This window comes from Rattus rattus, chromosome 13 (genome assembly GCF_011064425.1).
Source record: "Rattus rattus isolate New Zealand chromosome 13, Rrattus_CSIRO_v1, whole genome shotgun sequence".
Classification (NCBI taxonomy): Eukaryota; Metazoa; Chordata; class Mammalia; order Rodentia; family Muridae; genus Rattus; species Rattus rattus.
The window spans coordinates 64,682,299-64,703,492 of NC_046166.1; the positions used below are offsets into that span (position 1 = coordinate 64,682,299).

At 41.5% G+C, this 21,194-nt stretch overlaps 1 protein-coding gene across 1 annotated transcript; it reads right to left on the reverse strand.

Moving 5' to 3' along the window:
* Positions 1–232: 232 nt before the first annotated feature.
* LOC116914863 (beta-defensin 1) lies at positions 233–15,079 on the reverse strand. Its single transcript, XM_032919311.1, has 2 exons — positions 14,959–15,079; positions 233–505 (listed from the first exon to the last, which is right to left on the reverse strand). The coding sequence occupies exons 1-2, from the start codon at positions 15,017–15,019 to the stop codon at positions 357–359; spliced, it is 210 nt and encodes a 69-aa protein (XP_032775202.1). The 5' UTR covers positions 15,020–15,079; the 3' UTR covers positions 233–356.
* Positions 15,080–21,194: the final 6,115 nt, after the last annotated feature.

Below are 21,194 nucleotides of genomic sequence, written 5' to 3' on the forward strand. Positions count from 1 at the left end.
GCCATAGGATTAACTGCTGAGACTATTGAAGAATCATCCTCTTTTACATCATAGAAGACTGTGTTCTCTGTTCAATTCTGTGTAAACTTCCTATGCTGGGTGCATCTTGCATGTGATAAAATTACATAGAAGTGGTGTCACTCGAATTGTGACCGTCATTACTCAGGGCCCGGCAGATGTTCTGGATTTTCCCACCTCTTGTTCTAAGCCCAACACTTTTAAAAGATTGCTCTTCTAAACTGAGGCATAAAATTTATTTTGAGATGATGTAAATAAACTTCAAAAACATTTCATTTATTAAAATACTAATTTTACAATCCCTTGCTTGTCCTTTATGTCCATTCTTCAAACCACTGTCAACTCTTGCAACAGTTGGGCTTATCTGGTTTACATGTTCCTTGTAGTTTGGTATGAGATGGGCAGCTGGAGCGGAGACAGAATCCTCCATTTTGGAGGCATCGGTATTGATCTGTTCTGCGTCCAAGACTTGTGAGAATGCCAGCACCTACAAGGGGAGAACAGATATGTTTAGACTTTTAGCTGTAACTCCAAAGATTTGAGAACATTTGGTAAATGCAAGACAGACAAGCTGGTAGCCCTTAAGGGAATTCTCTCTTAAAGGCCATTGCTATGGAGTTGATCTTGAGGCTATGGAGGCTACACTTCAATATTCCAGGATGAAGAGAGGTTCATGAACACTTATCCTGAACCAAAATTCTATTGATACTAGATAGCTTCTTGGGGAACAAAGATTCCATTTTCTTTCAAAATATAGCCCCTGATAGTCAACCTTGCTCCAGCAGATGGTACTAAACCTTTAAGTATTTGGTGGCATAACTTGATCTCAGTGAATTATTTAAAAGAGCGGGGTGTTATGAAGTTGGGAGAGATGGGGATGTGAAGGTAGATCTAGGAGGTGTTGGGAGAACTGTAGGAAGGAAGGTGAAATTAACCAAAATATATTGTATTAATTCAAAGACTTAATAAAATATTAAATTGAAAATGCATTTATCTATGCATACTTGTCTGACTTAAACTTGTAGGGCACTGTAGTTCTGAAGTCTCAGACCTAGCTGAGGAAGCTCTTAGTGGTTTATATCTTTCAGGTCTGTTACTTTAAGGGCTCATCCCCTAGTACATCAACTATCCTCTAGTCAATGGCCACACACTAAGATATAGGCAACACTAACATCATTCAAGCGTGAATAAAAGCATTGAATGAGGATGGAATGGGGTGTGAATCTGGGAGGAATTGCAGAGGAGTAAACATAATCAAATATAATGCATGGAACTGTCAAAGAGTTAATTGATGTATTAAATATATATAGATATTATTATGACATATATAACATAATTATTCTGCCATATATTATATCACATATCATATTATGTTATCTACACACACACACACACACACACACACACACACACACAGCCTGAGGGGTTTTTTTTACACTCACAGGGACTTCACATGCAGCGATAGAGGACCAATGGTGTAAGGAGATGTGTAACTTAATGGTTCACAGATTCAGCTTACCAGCTGATCAGTCCACAGTCAGCATCTACACTTACTGCATTTATAGGCCTGTGTGTAGAGGGCACTCTCAGGAATTCAGCCTAGTAGCAGTCCTAGTGAGCAATGTGTCAGATCAGAGGTTGGCCTGGGGACCATTCTTTCTGCTCTAATTTGTTTAGACATCAGAGATATCTCCGATGATATCTCTGACCCATATCAACTAACCTGCAAAACCACAAGAGTAGAAAAGGGGAGAAGCACAGACTACAATGTAGACTGAGAGGAAAGGTAACGCGGTGACTCCACATTTCTTAAATCTTCAATAAAGTGAATCCAAAATATTGAAATGGTTGAAATTCCAGAGAAGACATTCAACATCTGGCTTTTAAGTCAGGAAGAATTCAAAGATAAGTGAAACGAGAAGATTATTGTGAGACTTGGATGAGAAATTCAGCAAGTTGGAAGAAACTTTCAGCAAAGGCAGATTCTAGATGTAAACCATGAAATAAAGCAAACATCAAGAACCCAGCATCATCACAGAATAGAAGTCACAAGACAGAATATACTGATTTAAAGTTATCTTTGACAAAGGTTAACTTTCAGGTAACAATAGAAAGAGATACCAGTTAAAGAAAAGGGAAACCTGTGAATTGTAGTTGAAAGTTACAAAATCTAGAGGGAGACTGTCCACTTTAGAAGAACAGATAATTCAAAATAGATGTGTCCAGTGAAAAGATGATCCGTGGCAAATAATAGTTTAGATGATTTTAGTATAAAACAAAGAAAGACTGCTGAAAGCTGCAGGCATGAGTTACAGGTTACCTATGAAGGCCCATTCTTCAGAATTATAACAATAGTTATCAGTACAAACATTAAAGAACAAGAGAATGAACATAGTGGTATATATTTGCAGCTATTAGAGCAAATATACCTAACTAACATTCAAACAATAGTACTATATCTAGCAATGCTTCTCTGAACACAGGGGAATAAAGACCTTATAAGATAGACATCAGCTAAAACAGTTCATGACTGCTGTGGTAGCATTGCAGAAGATAATAGAAAGCATCCTATATCCTGTGAATAAAATTGTTGAACCCTTGGGAAAGCATAAATTTCATGAGACTAATAAATGAAAATTATGAGAAATATGGAAGAATCAAACATTTCAACTCAATAGCATGGATAGAGAGAGAGTGAGAGGGAGAGCGAGAGAGGGGGGAAGAGAGGGAGGGAAAATGGATAGAGGGAAGGAGAGAGAAATCGAGAGGAGGAGGAGGGAGAGGGAGAGGGAGAGAAGGGAGGGGGGGAGGGGAGAGAGGAGAGAGAGAGAGAGAGAGAGAGAGAGAGAGAGAGAGAGAGAGAGAATGAAACTGGGAAAAATTATTGGAATTAGCACAAACTTTCAACAATAGTCTTAGACATAAATGGCCTTAATTTACTAATTTAAGGTCATGATGGCTGATTGATTAGACTAAACACAAGATCCAACTGCTTGTTGCCTACAAAATCCAATTGCACTGGAAAAGACACAACCTGAAAGTAAAAAAATGGAAATAATTTTCTGACTAAATGTAATCTGAAAAGGATTAAGAGTAACTCTATTCATTTGCAACCAAGTAGATTTTAAATAAAAATTAGCCCCAAATGAAGAAGAATATCACTCGATAGTAATAAACGGCAGTTGATCAAGAAGATGTAATGAAGGGGGGTGGGAGGGATGTAAGGATGCTGTCTGAGAATCAGCTTAATCTGTATACGACAGTGAGCTGCACCTGTGAAACCTTGGCAATAGAGTGCGCCTGACCGAGACCTGTACAATTGCACCATCACTTGACATTACACAATGGAGAGGGGTCATCTCATGAAGCCCTACTTATAAATGAGAGAGGGAGGGAGAGTCTGTTCCAGAGATGAGCCCATGATAGGTTCTCTACCCCTAAACACACACATATATAAACAACACTAGATTGATAGAACAGGCTGTCTCTACATATATGTATGCATTTATGTGTGAACACTAACAGTCAAAGAAGAGGTAATAAGTTTGAGGGTAGTGTGGGAACGTAGGAAGAGTTGAAGGGGGAGAGATTAGGGTGGAAATGATGTAAGTACAGAACTCGTGCATGACAATCTCAAAAAGAAATGTAAAAGAAGATGTAGTGATTGCAATATATAGTCACCAGTTTGGTAGATCCAATTTCATAAAAACAAAACGCTATTTAGCATAAAGAGAGGTATATATCAAGATTCAGTGCTAATGAATGCTATCAGTCCACCATTGTCAGAAGATAGCATCCTAGACAAAAATGAACACAGAATCATTGGAGTAACTGTAGCATAGATCAAACGACTGTAAGGACAGCCATATACTATCCCACCCCAAGGCTCTAAACTACACAATACAAGTTTTAATGAATAAATATTGAAATATTTTGTATTTTATCAGATTACAATACAATAAAATTAAGAATTAGCAACAAGAGACATGGTACAAAGACATAAATATACTGAAAATGTATCAAATTTGCTTTAGAAAAATCAGTAGGTCACTGAAGAAAAGGGGAGAGGAATTTAAATTTTTATAAAAGCCAGGTGATGCTGACACACACCTTTAAATTCAGCACTGGGAAGGCAGAGGCAGGTGGATCTCTGTGAGTTCAAGGCTAGTGTGGGCTACATAGTTAGTTCTAGCCCACCCAAAGCTACACAGAGAAACTCTGTCTTGGGGAAAAAAGAGAAAACAAAGCAAAAAAACCTAAAGAACAACAACAACAACAACAACAAAACAACCAACTAAACAAACAAAACAAACTTCTTAGAAGCAAATGAAACAGAAACAACAAATTACCCAGTACTACAACCTTGTGTGTATGCCAATGGTCATCCTAGAAAGGACATTTATAACTATCAGTGCTTACAATAAAAGCAAATACATTCTCAAGTAAGATAATGATACACCTTGAGGTATTAAATAAGCAATATCAATCCAAACCCCAAGTTAATAATAAGGCAGTAAAACAGTGTCAGTCAGAACTGAAAATAATGAATGGAAAACCCAGAAACCGTGTAAAGGATCCATAAAACAAAGGCTTGCTTCCTGGAAAAGGTAAGCAAGATAGACAAAGTCATGGACACATTGGCTAGGAAGTGAAGAAAGAGTGAACATGAAGCCAATAGTATTGGAGATGAGTGAGGAAGTATTACATCTGATACTACAGAATACCCAAGAAATTGTATTGGCATGAATTATGCAGTGTAGAATAAATGGACACATTCTTGGATGCATTTGACCTATGGACAGTGAATTGAGATGATGTAGATACACAGAGCAATGAGACTGAAGCAGTAATCATCCATACCCCTCACCACTCCCACCCTCACCACCTGATCCTGCACCTGACCTCCCCTTTCACCACCCCTGCCCTCATTACCTGACCCCCACCCCACTACCAGATCCCTCACCTGACCTCCCACCTCTCCACCACCTCCACCCTCACTACCTGACCCCCCCCCCTTCACCCGACTCCCCCACCTGACCTCCCACCCCTCCAACACACCCACCCTTACCACCTGACCCCCACCCCACCACCAGAGCCCCCCCACCTGACCTCCCACTCCTCTACCACCACCAACAAGGAAAACTTCACTACTAGCGAAATTTAATATAGCAGTCTACCAGGGTTTTAAAGAACTTCATACTATTCCACAAAATAAGAAAAAGAACATTTCCAAATCAATTATCCAAAGTAGTTATTAGACCAATGCAAAAAAAAAGATAGATAAGGGCTCACACCAACAAAAAAAGGCTATATGCCAATTTCCTTGTTGAACGGATTAAAAATTCTGAATAAAATTCTTGCAAATAATTCAGTGACACATTAAAAAGTCAGCACATGATGACCAAGTTTATTTCATCCCACTTGTGCAAGAGTAATTCTGCATATGTGACAATATAACCAATATACCAATGACCCTAATAAAGAGAAAAGATTTTCATGGCCATGAGAATAGATGCAGAAAATGACTTGGAGTAAACTCAATGTCTATTATTCAGAAACCCTGAAGAAACCAGGGATAGGATGATCATACCTCAACATAGCAAGATTCCTATGTTACAAACTCATAGCCAGCATTATACTGGGTGAGGAAAAATTGAAAGTATTTCCTTTAACGCCAGGAAGGAGTTGACTCTATGTGACCATTTCTATTTAATACAGCGTTTCTCATAATTACTTATTGTTGCTGTGATAAAGCACTGTAACCAAAAGCACCTTAGAGAAATGGGGTTTATATTGGTCTATGCCTCCAGGGTTGGGAATAGAGCCCATTACAGTGGGGAAGTCATGGTAAAATGCTGGAAAAACATATCAGCAGGAGCAGGGAGCCAACTGATCACATCACACAGGAAGCAGGGAAAGAGAAAAGGAAGTGGAGTGAGGCTATATTCCTTCAGAAGCCTGTGACTTCTTCATCCAGCAAGGCTGCCCTTCCTGAAGCTCTTATAACCTACTCCCAATAGTATCACTTACTGGTGACACAAACTGGTGACATAACCTACCCCCAAGAGAGTAAGTCACTCACTGGTGACACATTCAGATGCATGAGCCAAGGAGGGATATTTCTTGTTCAAACCATAACATTCTCCCCGTGGCTGTCTAAGGTTCATGGCCATCTCATGATGAGAATACATTTAACCCAACTGCAAAAGTCCTCATAGTCTTTAATAGTTGCAACACTATTGGTATTGGACAGTTGCAACTCCGAATCTCTTCAGAGACCCAAAACAATGTCTTAACTATGACCCCTGTAAACTTACAGAACAAATAACACACTTGTAGTGTCAAACAGAATATACATTACCATTCCAGACTAAAGGAATATGGGCACACCGAGGAAAGATTAGACCAAAGCAAAACTGAAACCCATCCTGGTCCGAATACTGCATCAATAGATTTAAATGACACTGACTCTAGCTTTGCTGCCTGCAACATACATTTTTAGGCTGATTCCTGATTCCATTTCCTATATGAAATTCTCCTTGGCAGATATCTCATGGCTCTGGCATCTCAAACATCTTGGGATCTCTGCAACCCAAGTTTCACTATCACAGCCTTATAAAATGCCCACCCTCCCCCCAGGGATTCCTTGAAAGTACTCTGACTTTGACATACATTACCTGGTCTCCACCATTCTCTGAACTTGTAAAGGAAAAGCCCACAGTCCCCTTAATCTTGCATAGTTTTCTTGTTCAAAAAAGTACCACATGAGTAACATGATCAAGTTCTGCACCCAGCTTGAGATGGCCCCTGGCCACTTGGACCTCAGTTGCAGAAGATTCTGAATACAACACTTTCATAATTTGGAGGCCCATCCAAGTAGGGTCTTATCCTCACAACACATTTTCTGTTGTTTTTGTCCAGATCATGCAGCTTCTCTTAAACAAATACAAACTCCCTTTCAGCACACAATTGAAGTCTTAACTTTCTTAGTAACGTTTGCTTTCCAAACTGTACTTTTTAAAAATTTTTTCCTACCATGTTTGTTGTCCTAATCACCATGCCATAGACTCAACGCTATGTTGTGTTAAAATTTACTCCCCAACAAAAACATAATAAATTAATTACTTTTTAATTTAGTCCCACACAAATTCTCGGGTCACGGGCAGATACAACCAGATTCTTTGGCAAAATTTCATGAACATTCTCTTGTCAGGTACAATTTGAATAATTTTCTCCTCTGAAAACTCATGAGCCAGACCTCCATTGTCTGAATAGTCTTTAGAATTACTGTCTTCCAGGCCCCACTAGCATAGTTCATTTATCTCTATTTACAGAATTCAATGGGTTTTCTGGTCTGAAGCTCCAAATTCTCCCATATTCCTCAGAAGAATAATATGATCGTGCTTTTCACAGCACAGCTCCATTTTCCTGAAACCAACTTCTCTCTTAGTTACTTATCTGTGGTTGTGATAGAGTTCCATGACAAAGAACAATTTAAGGAGTGGGGAGGTTTTCTTCTAACTAAAGTTTCAGAGGGACAGAGTCCATCATGGTGGGGAAGGCTTGGCGTCTTAGTTACTTTTATAGTATTGTGACAAAATTCCATGATGAAGACAACTTAGAAAAGAAAGCATTTACTGGAGCTTACAGATTCAAAGGAGTAGAGTCCATGATGTTGGAACAAGGGCGTGTAAGCAGGGACAGCTGACGGCTCACATCTTGAGCCATGAACAAGGCACCAAGAGAAGAGCACCCTAGCAAATGTTTTTGAAGTCTTACATCCAATTCTCCGTGACACATCTCCTCTGACGAGGATGCATGCCCTAATTCTTCCTAAACAGCTCTACCAACTAAAGACCAAGTATTTAAACATATGGAATCCATTCTTATTCAAACCCCCACATATAGCAACAGTAACTAAAACCAAGCAGGAAGAGTAGAGAGCTGACTGGTCATACTTGATCTACGTAGAGGAAGCAAGAACAGGAAGTGAAGCAAAGCTACAAGCTATCAAAGCCCACTACCAGCTAACTACCTCCTCCAGCAGGGCTCCACCTCCAAAGGTTCCATAACCAAACAGCATGACAAACTAGTGAACAAGTATTCAAATATATGAGCCAATGGAAAACATTTCTTCTTCAACAACAGTGTTTGAGTTCTTAACTAGAGAAATACGGCAAAAGAAAGAAACAGAAAAGATACAAGTGGGAAAGAAAGAAATTATACCCAATTGAAGATGATGTGATCCTATATCTAAAAATAATCTAGAAAGAGTCCACCAAAGGACTCTTAGATATAAGAAAACATTTTCAGGGTTGGGGATTTAGCTCAGTGGTAGAGAGCTTGCCTTGCAAGGGCAAGGCCCTGGGTTCGGTCCCCAGCTCCAAAAAAAAAGAAAAAAAAAAGAAAACATTTTCAGCAAAGTATGAGTTATATAATCCATCTAGAAGAGAAAGCACCTTTCTTCTACACCAATACAGAACTTGCTAGACAAGAAATAAGAAAAGCAAGCCCATTCAATTGGCAAAAAAAGTCACATTTCTGCATAATTTATTCAAAATTACTTTTACACATCCATAAAAATGATGTTCGAGACCTCTACAGTGAAACCTCTAAAGAAAGAAAATGAACACATCAGGAAATAGACATTTCAAACTTATGAATCATCTAGGCAATTTCACTACAAATGATCGACAGAGTAGAGGCATTTCCTATCATAATTCTACGACGTTCTTCACAGAAATAGGATAAGACACAATCCTTAAGTATAGAGTAACACAGAGAACTCCAAAATAACTGAAGTATTTCCGAACAGAAAGAGGAATATTGGGGAATCACAATATCTTACTTCAAGTTATAAAAAAAAAATGGCCTGGGAAAAATGACTCAGTGGTTATGAGTACTGGCTGTTCTTCCAGGGACCCAGGTTCCATTTCTAGTATCCACACAATCATTTAAAACCTGTGTTTAATCCCAGTTCCAGGAGATTGGATGCCTTGCTCCAACTTCTCTGAGTACCAAGTATGCAAGTAGTTCCCAAACATGCATGCACACAATCCCCTACACACACACACACACACACACACACACACACACACACACACACACACACACACACACACATTTAGAAAGTTATACTGCAGAGCCATAGTAACAAAAAGCATAATAAAAGGCATAGAAATAAACTTCCGCTGTTGTGGTAATTTGGCTCATGTCAAAGTTGCTATGCTGATTAGTTTTTATTATCAAATTGATTAGATTAGGAAGTGATTGCCTGTGTGTCTGTGATTGATTCCCAGAGAGGATTAACAAGAGAGGGGAATGCTCTGAGTAAGGGCAGCAATATCTCATAAGTTTATATATTCTTAGGTCAAATATTTATGAATAGTGCATATCCAGACATAGCCACACAATTATAATTTATTCTAGGAATTATAAACTAGAAAATAACTCAACTTTAATGTATTTTTGAAGTGCTGGACTCAAACCCAGGGTATAGGGAGCCAGACTGTGATTTTACGGGAGATGAGCCGTCCTACAAAGCTTAAGTTCTCTCTCATATATGGGAGAGGGTGCCATGGAGTAAGTGTGGGCTACTGAGGCTGTACAAGGGGAAGGCGAGGGAGGACCTGGAAGAGCAACGGAGCTTTGGATATAATCACAAGACATTGCATATATGTATGGAAATTATACAACAAAACCAGTTACACTGTATTGTCTGTATAATGTCAGCATTCCAGCCACACTCTGTTCCAGAACAACTCTCCTGTGTGAACTATCATAGAACATGACACCTCTCCAACTGAGAATGCAGAAACCTAGATTGTGAGAGTTCCCTTATTCTCACACTCTAGGCTACTCATTTCTTCCTCTTGACTGGCTACTGCATTTATAGCTGTTCTTAGTTATCCAAGGAATCCATTGCCCCCCATATAACTTGAAGACAGAAAAACTGAGTTTATTGTCACAAACTCATAATATTTTAATTTTTTGTAAATATGATATATAATCCTAATTTTATACCAGACATTCTGGATCTTTACCCAGTAATGCTTCTTTACTTATTAATTTATTCTTTGAAAATTTCATACTTTTTGAAATAATACATTGTTGTGACATTCATCTCTCCACTCCCACCTTATCTAAACTAGGATGAGACTTAGATCAACTTAGCATGACTTGGCATAGGGAAGATGCCTAAGGATTTAAGGAAGGATGACCAAAAATAGTAATGAAGAAAATATATTAAAAGACTGAGTGTAATATTTGAGCTTTGTATAAGGAATCTGTGAAAATAAAATTTCCTAAGTATCCTTTTGGCAACTGAGCTATGGTTGTGTGTGTGTGTGTGTGTGTGTGTGTGTGTGTGTGTGTGTACATGTGCATGTGTGAATCTGAGAATGAACATGCACCCATCAGGCTGTTGGGACTTTGTATCTTCAGTTCTTCATTTTGAATCCACCTTGAGATCCGTGGGTGGGACTCTAGGGTTGTGTAATGCAATACTAGGCAAATGTGAAGTTTTAAAATGAACATTGCAAGGGGAGATTGAAATTTTTCTGATGAAAATTTAAGGTATTTAGATAAAAGAAACTTCAGGTGAAATGGAATGGGTTGTCAAATCACAATGGTGTCAGAAAAATTAGGGCCCCAATTCACCCATCTCTCCCACTGGGTCTACAGGTATCTTGCCATTGGAACATACACCTACAAAGAGGTCAAGGCCATGGGACGGAGTGTAGATGTTATGAATCATCTACAGTTTTTTTTGGTAGTAATTTCAGACCTACACCATGGGCTTGATGGTGAGCAGGGTCTGAATGTCAATCATAAAACGGAGTTCATCAGGGTCCTTGCTGTCTTGCTATTGAGAGAAAGTCTAACTCTTGGCCAGGACAAGGAAATGTGCTGCCAGCCTGCTGGGGAGGGGCCAGGAAGAATCTGGTTCTTCCAACTAGAGGTGTTAAAAATAAAAGTCAATGTCAACTTGGAATGGGGTGTTTGTTTAGTCATGAGTGGAGGCTTGACAGAAGGACGGATGTGTCTATCAATCTGTTAGGCCACAAGGGGAGGAAATAAACTACACTTGCCACTCCCAGGAAAAAACAACCAAAGGTCAAACCAGCTCAGGGATGAAATAAGTCAGGCTCTCTTCTTAATTCAAATAGCTCCCAATATCAAGTTCAGCAGGAAACTTCAATCTTCTGCAGCACCTCTGTTTACTATCACAGAGCTTGAATGTTCTGCTCATCTAGAGTCTTCTTGAGAGAGAATGTGTGAATGGTGATCCCTTCTGGGAGCTTGGGGAATTGAGTGAAAGAATGCAGGAACCCAAGTGGGTGTGTGTCCTTGTCAACAACCTCTCTGACCGTAGAGCAGCCCTGGCATAGTCCCCATGTGGAAGAGATCCTAGGACACAGATGACACAGAGCTGTCCCTTTAGCTGTGAAGTGAAACCCATGGCCTTGCTTTGATGCTACTTTGGAGTATGTCTGTTGACTCTTACTTCCTACTAACTAACATATTTGGGCCTTCTCCAAATATGGAGGCTGCATGGCTTGTTTTTGAGCTAACAAGATTTGTGGTTTCTAGATGGGATCTGGACACCATAGAAGGTGAATTTCTATTACTGGAAGCTTTTACAGGAAGTGGAAGAGGCAGGAAGAATTAGGACAATCAGGTCAGGGTGGGGATTCCTGGATGAGACACTGAAGAGGCCAGGGTATTGACTAAGCTCAAACAGTGTTAGTGCCTGGAGTCATTTGTCTGCTTTAAGGCAGGGAATAGGCTCAGCCTAACACGGTTGTGTCTAGAGCTTGCAGGTGAGGAAGATAGGAGTTTGTGGAGTTGTGAATGCCTATAGTAGTGGGTTGGATTAATTCTCAGTCCTTCAGGGTTTAAGGACAGAAGACAGGTGCAAGAGGAGGAGGCATAGTTTTGTTAGTGGGAGTTCCTAGTATCTGTCTCACTTGATCTGGCCCTGACCATCCCTGGATTTACTTATAGGATTTCAAGCCCCCACCCAGTGTCTCCTTACATAACCCCACTAAGGTTTGGAACCAAACCCCCAACTTTCTGTTGTTTATCCATAAAATGTATACATTGATTCTATGTTCCTCTTAAGAGTATTCTGAGAACTCAGTATAAATGCCCTATTGCTTTCTTCCCCTCTATTTTTTAACCATGTCATCTATCTGCTTGCCTGACACATACAATGTCCTCTGCAGCCAGACATCTCAGACTTCTGCATCCAACGATCAGAAGCAAAGTGCTAGGGAGTGATGGAGTCTGCAGAGGCTTGTGTTAGGGAACTCTGTTTGCAGTAACATTCCCTGATCAGCCCAGTTCATCATGGTAGAGTAAGAATGTAGCCACATTTAAGGTTGCAGCAAAAGACAGGGGCCTAAATTTAGTCAGCATCTTACCACTGTTAACTGTTGAGAAAGAGGGAAGATTTTAAACACCACACCCACCAAAATGAGTTCTGTTTCTCCTTCTATTTCAGCCTCTTCAAAGAAGCCTTCTCAGTGTCACACACACACACACACACACACACACACACACACACACACAGTGTTTTCCTCTAGAGTTGAACGTTTATAGAGAGTCTGAGATCTCCCTGACTCCCCCTGCTTTCTCTATTCATCTATTATCTATTCATGTTTGTTGCTCACTAAATATTTGTTCAGTGGCAGCCTCAAGCACCTTGGTTTCCAAAGACCTAGGTTGAGATCTTGTTATGTTGACCTCATTTCTGTTTTCACAGACAATTTGTACAGGGAGATAGTGGGGATCCCATTTCTTTATCTGCCAGGAAAGCTGGTCAACTAGATGGTCTTGTCTTGTGGAGTCCCATGGAACAATTAGATGAGGCAAGGTCTAAGGACTCTACCAGACATGGGTAGGGGCGGGGGACTGGTACCTGTGAGTGCTCAAATGAGACACAAAATTGAGCTAGTCCCATACAGCCTTCCAGAAACAGAACTCAATACCTTTCACACCAAACTCTGAGTTCAGAAAGAAGCACAGGCTCAGACAGTGTAGATAGGACAAGACAACACATTGGCAATGCCATCAAATGCATGAAGTGATGGCTACAGTATCTAGCTAGACATAATTGTTTTACAGTGTATGCACTACCCAAAACAGCATTTTGTATATTACAATCCTACATGATTTTTACCTACAATCTATGAATATATCAAAAAAATCAAATCAAAACTGTCACACTTCACACACCAAACCTAATCCAAGCACATGCAAGGTCCAGCAGCAGCCTGGCTCTGGGGACTCTTGAGAGCCTGCATATTTAATGCAAAAGACACTCAGGGGATGTATTCTTTTTCCCCACCCAGAGCACAGGGGCCATAGCAGGTATCAATCCCAGAGAAAAACACTTTTACTAAATAGTGCCCTTCACTAGGGTCAAAATAGAACTCAGCACTACAGCAGGTGCTCCTTAATGGTCAAAATGGACTCAGTGCTCCTTAATGGTGTTCCTTGGCCCTTGGGACTCAGGGGCATCTAAGTACCATAATCTTGGCTTTGGGGATGAGATAGACTCTGCCCTTAGCTATTTCCTGATAAGCAGCTGGAGATCTTATACTAGCAGATGATACAAGTGGAATATTTGTATTCTGAAAGAGTACAGTAGCGTGGCACTACCACAGAGAGTATAGCAATCCGCATAAGTGGTCCTGGATTTCAGCCCCATTCTCATAATGGAATATCGAGAATTATGGCTGATCCTGCCCACCTTTGGGAGGTGGGCCAATTTCTGTAGTTCGAATGAGTTGCCTATGATCAAATGTAGAGTACTAGATAAAAATAAAAAGTCTTCATTCTGAAAAATATGCTTTTATATTTTCTTGAATTTGTGCCATGAGAAGGAAGGAAAATTCTCCTTCTTATGAATTCACGAAAGGAAAATTCATGAAAGGATTCCCGCCCCAGCCCACCCCATTCCCAAACACGTACCAAGACTGGTATATCAAATAGCATACATTGTGTTGCCTGTGTGTACTGGCATTTTCTAGACCCTATAAAGGGGTAACTTATTAAATGTATTTTTTTTTACCTCTCTAATGGACTATTGCATCACTATGCAAAACAGTGTGTTGAAAATTCACCTGCACCCAGATTTCACATGGGAAAATTGGGGCACAACTTATTTTCAAATGCATAGTTCCAGAGGTTAGCATGATAACCTGGAGAGGAACAAAACAGGATTTTCAGACAATTTCACAGCTAAAATTTCTTCCCTGGAACCCTCCTGCTACAAATGTGTAAACTAAAACTCAGAAATATATTACTTTCTCAGTGTGACCTTGAGAGATGGCTATGAGGAACATGTGTCCATAATCACTACTTCAGGGTTGTATTGTCTCCTATGCCAGAGACAAGCTGCTTTGGCCCAGAGAATCTGAGTATCCTCTGGACAGATGTGAAGCATTTCCCTTTGGCTGGTAAGATCTTGCCTGAAGAATATGGCTACCAGGAAATGTGAAAGTTCACCTGTCATCTCTTGACTGCATACCTGGTGTTTCCAGGCATTTACAACTGGCTGAGCTGGCTTGGTGAAGGGACAGGGGCACTTTGCCTGCAGCAGGGAGGCTCCACCCAGAGCCCTAGCTGAAGCTAGTGTCTGCCTCTGGATCAAAAAGCTAGTCTCTCGGTGTGAAGAATCTTGCCACAACCAAAGCAGACTCCCACACAAGATATTTCCTAAACTTTAGGGACAAACATTAGAGCTGGGAGATACCCACTACTCTCTGAATCCATACCAGGCTCATTTTGCTGCTGCCCAGACTGTTGACCACAAACCACTCAGGATACTATGTTACTAGACCTGGAAGACCAGGAGGCAGCTATTACATGTTCCCCCTTAGCCTAGGTAACTCCAGTCCCAACCAGAGCCATCAACAAGTTCCCAAAGCTTACCCAGCTCCATCTGGGAGAAGAGAAAAAATAACATCACCAGGAGAAAGTAATGAGTTTTCATGTCGGTGAAGTCAGGGTCCAGAGTGCAGAGAGGACGTGAGACTCCCAGGTAGTTGAGCTGACAGATGAGGCTTGAATGAGCTTGTTTTTTTTTTTTTTATAGAACACTGATTGCATAACCTCATTAATGAGCTGAAGGGAGGCGTTGCAAACCACAGTGAAGTTCTAATGACACCATGCTGTTCAGCCTGAGTAGAGCCCAAGTCCCGTGGGCACATGACCTCTCTCCAGCTATAGCTGGACTTTATTTTTTCAGCCTGGAAAGTGGAAACAGGCGTGTTTGGACTCTCAGGTTGGGATTCTAAGAGACTCCAGGCAAAGCAGCCCCGACCAGGACCCTCCAGGTTAAATAGGTTCAGAGAGCCTGTAAGAAGCTCAACAACCCTAACAGGTGACTCTCTGGCTCTAGACGGCTATGGCTCTCTTCTGTTTAGACAGTGCTCAGGATTTAGTTCCTGCTATCCTAATGGTGGACTGATTGCAGGGATGGAAACTGCAGTGGTGTTGCTTTCTCATCCCTCTCCCTTTCTCCCTGAGAGTCTCAAACCAGCTGGTGTTTCCATTTGGGAAGGTGGTCCTGGGGTTTTCTAATTCCGGCCCTCCAGACAGCACCTGAGAATGCAACTGTCCCTATGGTGTATGGCCTCAGCTGGGCTCCGAGTGTGTGGGTACTACAGTGTTTTAAAATATCTTAGTGTGCATTGAATTTCCAGTGCAAATCTATGAGCAAATTTCCTAGAACATTGTGAAGGCGCTTATTTACAAGCAGCAGTCAACACTTCTGCCCAACTTGTAAGAGTGGAGATTATTAAGGGGATACTGAGAAGCTCATAGAACCATTGTTGGGGCTGGAGGACTGGGCTTGTGGCTGAGCTGCCAGGAACAAGGACTAGTCTGACTAGTCTGCGTCACTTGATATGATGAGGATCCTAGGCTGCAGCCACATGGTAGGCGACAGCAGCATGGACTCTATAGAAACTACTGTCACCACCAGCAAAATACCTTTCTATAGCAAGACATATGCCTTCTGGATACACACACACACACACACACACACACACACACACACAAGTACACATACACACACAGAATACATACAAGCACACACATACAAATACACACATAAACATACACACAAGCACACACAGACACACAAGCAAATATGTAGAAGCATATATATGTGCACAACCATCTATTTTTCCCTTTTTCTCTATCTATAAAAATATATATATATATACACATATGATAAATAAATATATATAGATATCTATCTCTCTCTGTGTCCCTATCTCTCTCTGTCTCTTTCTGTCTCTCTATCTCTGTCTTTCTCTCTCTCTACACACACACACACACACACACACACACACAGCTTCTGGATCCCCTTCCTACTGTGGGAATTCCAATCCCATCAGGAGGCAGCTGATACAGAGATGTGCCTCTCAGGATACTAATACCCCATGTCTTTATGGACTGCTTCTGTGATTGCCGAGAAATGCATATATCATTGTGTACTCATGTCATCCTGTAGGAGAAACGAGGTAACAATTTTTAACAAAACATCTCAAAATTCTAATGCCTAGGCGTCATTAATCACAACTTAAGGAATTCACATTGCAGTCAGAATCTAAAGGATGATTCTGACTTTCAGAAGTTTTCTGCTCTGAAGCTTGGAGACACTTAGTTTTGAAGGCTGTGCTTACAGATCCACAGCCATGCTGTGATTAATTCTCTAGTCTGTTTCTCAGAAGGAACCTTCATTCCAGTGTGGAAGCCTCTCGCTTTCCCCACATCCCTCAGCAGTGCTTGTGGGGTGAGTATGGTTTTTGCTTGGTACCTCCACAAGATTGAGGAGTGATGACTACCCTGAAGGCTAGGTGCAGAGGGCGGGAGGTCTATTTCAGCAATGTGTTTCTGAAGGATTCATACAGAACTGGATGTAGCATCACAGTGGCTTCTGATAAGGTAGGGTTCTTCCCCTCGATTAGAAATCACAAAGTGGTTTCTTCTGCTATCAGAGGTCCCCTGTTGGCAGGAGATAACAAAGGAGACATTTATCTTGTCCTTCTCCCCAAGAATCCTCCCATTTATTTCAATTCTTCTAACGTGGAACTATCTCCCACTGGCATATAAACATACTCCATAAAGGAAATGACCAGTCCTGAGAACTGGACTGTTGCCTCAGCTCTAAACCGTGACTAGTCAGTTGGGGTCAAGCATAGCCCCCTGTTTGTCTGATAGTGTGGATATCAACAGTGCATAATTTGTCCAGAATCAACACTTACTGACAAGCCAACTCACAGTATCTAAGATGGAAAGGACTTAACCGGTAGCTATTCCAGGGAGTTCCTGTTTCTTATAGGAGCCTAGGACCACATCAAGCAGGGCTGTAACTTTGCCCAATTCAGAACTATGATACCTTTATGTCATTTTTCATCGTCATGGACGAGCTTTAGTGTAAGAAAGGTATTAGGGTAGTTAAGAAAGGAAAGAACGTAAATCTAGCTCTAGAGGGTCAGATGATTTGTGGATACAGAAAATAATTCCAGAATAAAGAGACTGGTTCAATATCACAGAAGGGCTGATGGAGGGACAGTGGAAGGTTTCATTGAGCTTTCGGGTAAACAGTCTGAGACTCACCAGTCCCAGGACTGGGATACCCAACCTGAGCTTAGGTTGGATGATGCCACTCAGAGAGTCCTTAAGCTACTTTTCACTCTTGACCTTGACTCTAGTTCAGGGTCATGGACTCTACTATTGACTTACTAAGATCTATATTTCCCCCCATCATTGCTAAGATATTCTTTGGGTGTATGTAAATCCATATGCCCAAATACATAATATTCCCTATTATGTAAATCTACATCCATGATGGTCTCCTTAATGTTGGGGACTGAGCACACTCAGACATCAGGCTACCTGAGCCTTTGAGGGTGTTTCTTGATGTTAGCATCATTGAAAACAAAACCATTTGGAACCATTTCAGGAATTCAAAGAACGGATGTGGTTTCATTCAGTTTATTTTGCACACAGAGAAGGTTGCAAGCCCTCAGTGAAGGAGCAGATCTTTATGCTCCACCAGTCCTGTTAGCCTCCTCCCAAGAGTGCTGTAAGCCATTCTTCTCTGCTGAGGCTTTTGTTGATTGAATTTACAGAAACGGAAAGATAACAGGAGTCTAGAGCTGCTATGGTTGTCAGCACAGGGAAAACAGATGAGTAGGAAGAGAAGCAGAAGAGGAAAGAGGAGAAGGAGGGGGAAGGAGAGAGGGAAGAGGGGAAGGAAACAGGGAAAGAGGAGGGGAAGATGGGGGAGGAGGAAGGGGGAGGAGGGGATGAGAAAGAGAAGGAGCAGGGAGAGGAGGAGGAGGGGGAGGAAGGAGGCAGTGACCTGGTGAGAAATCCAAACGGAAGAGGTAGAAGGCCAACTCAGAGGCAGGGCTTAGGCTGAACTGGCTGAACAGGATCTTAGGCAAGTCGTGGGTCACCTGTCATCCTCAGGTTCAATTTCTGAACTTTTATAATATTTTCAGAATCAGCGTTCAGGCAGCAGCCCTTCCTGAAGCAGCCTCTGGAGGAGAGTCACCCGCGGCACGTGCCCTTTTGACACGTTTTCCAAATGACCACACCGCTGCTTTGAAGTTGCTTGTGTGTTTCTGAAAGCAAACATTTTCCTGTTTAGCATTTTGAAGTTAAGGTGAATCTGACAATCTTCCAACTGCTATAACCCAGGCCCCTCCACTGTTCCCTTTCCCAGTCCACAGTGCTGTAACCTTATCTCCAGTAGTGATCTTGAAAGAAACACTTTCTACTTTATGGCAATTTAGGAAGTAGGCTATGTCTTCATGAGAAAGGCAGGCTCCACTGGGCTAGGTATATATATATATGTATATATGTATATGTATGTATATATATATATACATATATATATATATCCCTTGATTTATTAATTCAACTAATATCAAAAGTGTTCACCTTCTTTACGAAATCCAGGCCTGGATCTAAGGGATGTGAAGAGGAATATATCCTAGTCCCTATCCTAAGGAACTCGCAGGCTTGTGGTATCAGTTAAATGAGTAACAGTTATGTCAGGGCTGGGTCAAGTGTTGACCTTCTGTGCGAGACCTGGAGGAGAAGAGAAGTTCCTTTTATAGGGACTGAGCAGATTACTATGGGGGAAGTCTCATCATAAGAGGATGAGCAGGAGGTCCCCGAGTGCCGTGTCACCAGGGCCTGAAAAGCAAAGGAGCACATTGGAGACATAGCATGGCCCTGGGATCTTGTACCCATATTACCTTGAGGGACTTCTTCCTAAGCTTCTTGAGTTTCAATCTTCTGAAGAATGGAAGGCTGTTGTGGACAATCGGTGAAGGAAAGCTGGGCAGGAGCTAACACAAATCGACTGTCTGAGGGTTTGGGGAGGTGATTTCAAACTCAAGTTGGAAATCATCTAGAGAAAGAGAGAGGCTTGAGTGATAGTGACCTTGTGGTTGATCATTCTTTTGGGTCTTGCACCTCATAGATTCTGCCCCCTGTCCCTGAGCTTGCCCTTGATCTACATCCCAATGTAAAGAGTCATCTTAGGATATAAGGTTTGTACAGGAGAGACGTGGAGACCTTGACAGTGGCCAGGATAGATGTGAGCTCTTGTTCTTAACATAACAGTGAAATGTTAGGTAAGTTTCAAGGGCTAAAATCCGTAATGAGGGAGCACACATTTGTATAGGACAGAGGTTAACCTCACTTGGGTTAGAAGGAAGTTCTTTCAGAGTTTAAAAATTATAAATTTTGTTTTACATTGTATGTGAGTGTGTGTGTGCATGTATATACTTTTCACTGTGTGTTTGTAGATATGTGAACCACAGTACACATGTAGAGGTATTTGGATGTCAGAGAATAACTTTCAGGACTTTGTGGCCTTTTTCCACGTGTATGTTCCTGGGGTCAAACTCGAGTCACGAGGGAAAGGATGGATCAAGAGAGAGAACAGGGTACCTGTTTTGCCTCAAACACTTTGTCAAAGATTTGAGACTTTCTCTCAGGGACAATAAGAAATCATTAAAAGTTCTTTGCCAGTTATATTAATATGCACAACCTGGGAGTTACCATTTAGCCAACTTTGTTAGCTCATTGTTAGTCAGTGTATTCAATGCTACTATCCTCACTGACAATCCCTAGATCACCGACACTATTCCAAACCGAAACCCTGAACCCATGAAGGGCCCTCTATTCCCCTAGCCCAGACCCCAACACCATCTATCTCATTTTCTGTCTCTGTGATTCTGACTACTCTACTGATCTCATAAAAATGGAACAACACAGAGAAAAAGTCCCTACCAGAGATGGTTGCTGTCATTCCTCAGACAAAAAGACACCAGTCTCCAAGTCAGATGTGTGGCTCAGCTATTGTCAGAATCACTTCCCACAGCAGCTCCATGAGCTGGGTAGTGTTAACCTGGTTTAATACCTGACACCTGGCTTGAGAGTCTGAGGACTTGCCCAGTGAAAGAGCAGGGGTCTGCTTTAGGCAGCAGTCAGCTGTGTTGGGCAGGAATCATTCATTTGCAAACCGTAATAGTCACCTTCTCTTCCTGGAAAATGAATAGATTGGGCTAGTGTGTCTGGAAGGAACTGCAATACTCTTCCTCATTTCTGAGAGTGAGTTACCACTCCCAGGCTGGTAAATGGAGGAGGTGTCATTCTTTAGGTTTAACCAGGCTTCCACTTTCCACCAGCCTCCGTCCGTGGCAGCTCAGGTTTCCATGCTGTTTCCTCCCATGCTTTCCACCTTTGTGAGACAGGTTCTGTAGCCTGGATACAGTTCCCTCACCACTGTGTTAAAATCTGTCCAGGGACCTGGGACTCTTTCCTAAACCCCTATAACCCGCCCTCCCCCACCACGTTTTGAATGCTGCACTTTGCATACACTTTCCTAGTCGTCTTTGTCTCTGTTCTGAATCATGGCCACTCTATCATCTTTGTATCAGCACATGTAGCTTAGCGTTTAGATTCATACAGACCAAACCAGCAAGGACTGTTGATACAGCACAACAGCTCAGAGGCTTCTTGCTGATGTCAAACACACCCATCTTGCACTGCTCTTAGACTTATTCACGTGGTCACTGGGTGGACAGCCTACTTCCAGTGCTTGTGCTACGTCCCCCGTTAGGTGTAATGTCACA

Coding starts and splice junctions, on each gene's coding strand:
- LOC116914863 (XM_032919311.1), bottom strand. CDS start 15,019: ATGAAAACTCATTACTTTCTCCTGGTGATGTTATTTTTTCTCTTCTCC. Junction 506..14,958: donor CTTCTCCCAGATGGAGCTGG/GTAAGCTTTGGG, acceptor CTCCCCTTGTAG/GTGCTGGCATTCTCACAAGT.